This window comes from Cynocephalus volans, chromosome 17 (genome assembly GCF_027409185.1).
Source record: "Cynocephalus volans isolate mCynVol1 chromosome 17, mCynVol1.pri, whole genome shotgun sequence".
NCBI classification, from domain to species: Eukaryota; Metazoa; Chordata; class Mammalia; order Dermoptera; family Cynocephalidae; genus Cynocephalus; species Cynocephalus volans.
Window position 1 is genome coordinate 14298394 of NC_084476.1, and position 5231 is coordinate 14303624.

Sequence of the window (5231 nt, forward strand, 5' to 3'; positions counted from 1 at the left end):
TTAGGAGGTGTGTGTCCTCATGGTCTTCTGTGCTTCTGAGTTTCTGTTTCCAAGAATGCCAAATAGTGTTCCACCTCATTGATCTAGAATTGAATTTTTCCTCAGAAAATGCAGAAGCAGAATCAATAAGTTGGAGAAGTTTTTCTTTTCAGCCGCATATGCACTCTTATGGAAAAGGATTGGGATTATAAGCGAGCTCCATAATTGTCATAATATCTGGTTTCACTTCTCAGATCTGATGTTAAAAGTTGTTTGATCTTCAACAAGTTATTGGTGCTTTTATATTCTCATTGATCACATCTGATCTACAGCCAGAATGAATTTGTGCTTCCATCAAAGAGTTAACAGATAGTTAATATGATAATATATGTAAAGTGCTTACAGTTAAGTTCTCAATGCTTGGTGGCTGTTACTACATAGTCTATGAATCAGCAGCATCCCTCTGCTGAAAATTCAGGTAAGATTGAATGGAACCCTTCAATAAATCCTTCACCAAGGTTTCTGCAAAGCCCAGAGGCTTGTGATCTTATTGTGACCTCTGTAAGCCTCTGCTTCTGTTATTCTTTACATTGATCCAGATGTGCAGCTAAGTCCTTCTCCAATTACTTATATAAGGCAATCCTACATGGAATAGGGTTTACTAAAGATGTTTGGAGTGTACTTTTTTGGGGGGAGTGGTGGAAAATTTACACTTTAAACATTTATAACTGATCCTGCGTCAACTCGTTGTTGTAAATATTCTTTTATAAACCTGTCTCTGGGGAACTTTCATGTCTACTTTATCCCCACGTAAACTCCAGTTCGCCCCAGCTGCTTGATTCTTCTCTCTTATGCATCTTCATGGGAGAGTAATAGAGAGAGGCCTCTTATCTTTTGCTTCCTATGCCCACGACCATAGCCCCCTTCTGTGAACTGAATGTGGAGGGGCTGCAAAATGATATGTTCATGCATTTTGCATTTTCCCTTGAATAACCTTCCCATACCTAAATCATGTTCCAACTCTGTGGGGCCTGACCATGCTTTGGTTCTTATTCCTTTCTGAGATCTGGCTGTACAGCTAATATTTATGTCTTATTATTTCCTTGTGGATCCTTATAACAAATCCCTATGACAATGTCGAATTTCATCTGAACCCTGTGCTCCTGAAAAACAGTGACAGTTCAAGAAATCCCTCTAATCGTTTGTGCTCTGGAACAGGATGAACTTTGACCTGCCCTCAGCCTGAGTTGGCATATGGCCCCTCCTTAATCGCCCGTCTGGAGCATCGGCTGATGCTCAGGGGGCAACATTCCCTGATCAACTATACAGTTTTGCCACTGTCACTGGCTCATGTCACTTCTCCGTATCTGTTTCTTCCCAGCCTCATTCACATTTACTCCTCCTTATAAAAGAAAAGCTCTTTTCTGCCTGACCTTGGAGACCCTTGCTGATCTCACAGTTGGGCATTCTCCCTAGTGCTATAGTCTCCCTTCCATTTTAGCTACAGACCATTTCCTCCTCTTTCAGTAATCCTTTCAAATAAACCTCTCCTTACTTAGATCTGCATTTGTTTTTTATTTGACACCCGTTGCTTAAAAGTATGTGTGTTCCTCTGTATCTTGCAATCTAAAATAACCCAATTAACACAAAACTGCCCTCCAAAGACTTGTATTTCTTATGTCATTTCATTTCTTTAGACCCTGCAGATCTTTGGCCTTCAGACTGTTGGCTTATCATCTGGCACATTATCTTTGTTTTTGAGTCCAGGAGGTGGGCACATAATAGTCTAGAAATAGAAATTCATCAAATGAACAAGTGAATTCATTCACAAACCTCTGAGTTGCCAAAGATATTTATGAATTAGTAATAACTTTAATATTTCTTCAAACTCACAAAAGAACAAAAGCATTTTTTTCCTACTCAATTCTGTTTTTCTAGATAGTAAGTTGATTGAAGTCTGTTAAGGAAGAAGGATCCTCAGTAGTTGGAGGCATCTATTATGATGGTTACTGGAACCTAACATCTACTCCCTAAGAAAGTGGTGCAGTTGAATTCAGGTCAGATGAAATTAATAAGGAGAGACTTAATGTGCAGTCAGCTCTGCAGGTGGGAAGCAGGGAGAAGATCACTGAGCTGCTGTGCTCCTGGGGACCTGTTCTGAAACCAGTGCACCAAGAGTCATCTAGTGGGCTGATTTCATTCACTGAGAATATAGCAGTTATAAAAGCCAGGGCTTAAAGTTTGAGGATGCACTGAGGGAGACATCATAGTACTGATCTTTATGATGGGAGAAAGAGAGAGATCTTGCTGTTGAGGAGTCCTTAGGCTAATGTGATGAAGTCACACACACACACACACACACACACACACACACACACACACACACACACACACACACACACACACACACACTAGCTCAAAGACATTTAAACAGCTTTAAATTACTACACAAGAAGGCCCAGCTGCATGAATAAGGATACTCAAGAATTATAGTAATCTAGTGATCAAACTCAGGGAACAGGAGGGATTTCAGCAAGGTTAGGATTAAGTGAAAGAGACGCAAGTTCCTGGAAAGAAGAGATTTGGTTGACTGAAGTTTAGGCTGGGGCACAAAGATCAAGAATCAGGAAGACTTGTTCCAGCCAGATAATCTTAGAGACCACTAGGAAATAGTCATCATGTTCAGGAGCAGCTTTGATACATTAGCTTTATCACGTGAAGGAAACATTCTTCTCTAAGGGATGGAACACCATCATTGAAAGTACTATCCTTCCAGAATCTAATCATATATGCACTAAAAACCTGAAGTCAGAGGCAAGGAATTTGTGGGATTCTCTTAAGACCTCAGGTCCTTTTATTGGCATTTCATGTTGTGAATTAGCTTCGCCAAACCCTGCTTCATGTCTGTGTTCCTCAGACTATAGACAAATGGATTTAGCATAGGAGTCAATATGGTGTAGACAATTGTTGCTATTCGATACTTGACAGTATAGTTGGACAGGGGCTGGAAATAGACATAGCTAATGCTTCCATAAAACAGGGTCACCACTGTGAGATGGGAGCCACAGGTAGAGAATGCTTTGTGCTTTCCAGAAGATGAAGGGATCTTTAGAACAGTGACCAGGATTCTCAAATAAGAGATGACAATGCATGAAAAGGGAGTCATTATGACAGCCAGCCCTTCTGTCATTACTGTGATTTCTTTGACAAAGTGAGAGGAACAAGACAATTTCAGCACGGGTTGGTCATCACAGAAAAAGTGGTGGATGACATTGGAGGCACAGAAGGTGAGTTGATTGGTCAGGAGAATGTGCAGGAGGGAGTGGAGCTGCGGGATGCAGAATGAGAAGACCAGAAGCAGGACACAGCTTCTGTGGCTCATGATGGTGATGTAGTGGAAGGGATTACAGATGGCCACATAACGGTCAATTGCCATGGCTGCTAGGAGGTAACTGTCTGTGTTTCCAAAGGCTATGAAGAAATACATCTGGGTTAGACACTCACCATAAGAGATGGTCTTTGTCTCAGATAAGAAGTTCACCAGCATCTTGGGGATGATGACTGTCACATAGCAAATGTCAGTAAAGGAAAGGATGCTCAGGAAAAAGTACATGGGTGTCTGGAGATGAGAATCTGAGCGGATGGCCAGGATGATGAGCAGGTTTCCTGTCACCGTAATGAGGTAGATGGGGAGAAAGACAGCAAAGAGCAGCTTCTGATCCTCAGGTCGAGAGGAGAGTCCCAGGAGGATGAATTCAGAGGGTCTTGTTAGGTTATTTCTTCCCATAGTCTGGGGTTCACCTAAAGATAAACTATCACTAAAACAGATTCTTCCAAGATGTTTTCCTTTTGTTCTTCTTATCAGCAATTTAATTTAATTTTTATTTGTTTTAGCAATTTTAAAAATTAAAAATATCACAATTACCTGGATTGTGGCTTCTTTCCATTAGTGTGGGGAATTCAGACATTAACATATATTTTAACCTCCTTTCAATCTTTCCCTATAAAGAAGAAAAATAACAGGGAAAACAGAAATGGGAAAGGAAGAATAGAAATAGGATGAGAGTGTGAGAAAATTCCTTGGGAATGGAGAAGTGGGAGTCCTGGAAAAATTATCTTCTTTTTTATATTTATCGTACGGAGGATTTTCAATAATTAATTTAAGGCAGGACGATCAGTCGTTTGCTCTCTCATTTAATTTCCAGGTGATAGAACGATGATTTTCTTTAATTCAAAAGTTTCTCTCTGCCTCAATTATTCTAGAGGCTGGAAATCATCTGAAAAGACATTTGAAATATTAGATTACCCAACCATCACTCTATTTCCCTCACTTTTTAGCAAAAGCTTATTTGAGTAAAAGGGTAAGTAGCAAGAGGCAAAAGATAAGCAGACAGAAAAAACAGGTAGTAAAAACATTTCCTTTAATGTAATATAAATTCCCCCCTTGCTGCTCAGCCTCTGGGTTGAGCTGTTGCTGGTGGTCTGTGCTTGTCTGTATTACTGTTATTCTTTTCCAAATTTCTGTCTCTCTTATATATATATATATATACAACATATATACTGCCCAGAAAAACCATACAGGAAAGGCACCTGATTCTACACAAGCTTTCAACCCTCATGAAGCTGAAGGTTTTCCTCTTGTCACCTCTGGACCTTCCACATACTGAGGGGACTGTAGATGCTCATAGAGCCCACCCTCTCTCAAGGGAGCATCCTTTGAAACCATCAAGATGTCCCTGGAGTTTAGATGTAGGAGACAGCAGAAAACAAGCCAACAATTATTAAAGTTTTAGAGTTTCTTTCGCAAGGAGCCTGGGGAGTGTCAGTGTTTTCTCTCTCCAGGCAATCACCCTTCTGACCTAGTTCCTTTAGGCCGTGAAGAACACCTGTATGAAACTGGTTCAGGGGACAGTGATACACAGTGACTGGTTCTCCCAAACTTCTTAAACATTTTCCTCAGAGCTGTGCTATTTACACCGAAAGACAGTATACAGGGTTGGAGAACATTTTTTCAGAGTTTACATAGCCTCAGACTAAAAAGACTAAAACACTTTTTTTTTTTTTTTTTTTTTATCGTTTTTTTTTTTTTTTTCGTGACTGGCACTCAGCCAGTGAGTGCACTGGTCATTCTTATATAGGATCCGAACCCGCGGCGGGAGCGTCGCCACGCTCCCAGCGCAGCACTCTACCGAGTGCGCCACGGGCTCGGCCCAAAAGACTAGAACACTTAATGCCACCAGTCACTTTTCCAT

The 5231-nt window shown here is 40.7% G+C and overlaps 1 protein-coding gene across 1 annotated transcript; it reads right to left on the bottom strand.

Annotated features, from left to right (window-relative positions):
- Positions 1 to 2833: 2833 nt before the first annotated feature.
- LOC134366042 (olfactory receptor 1L1) lies at positions 2834 to 3811 on the bottom strand. The gene has a single exon (XM_063082457.1). The coding sequence runs from the start codon at positions 3764 to 3766 to the stop codon at positions 2834 to 2836; it is 933 nt and encodes a 310-aa protein (XP_062938527.1). The 5' UTR covers positions 3767 to 3811.
- Between the last annotated feature and the right edge of the window lie 1420 nt (positions 3812 to 5231).

Coding starts and splice junctions, on each gene's coding strand:
- LOC134366042 (XM_063082457.1), bottom strand. CDS start 3,766: ATGGGAAGAAATAACCTAACAAGACCCTCTGAATTCATCCTCCTGGGA.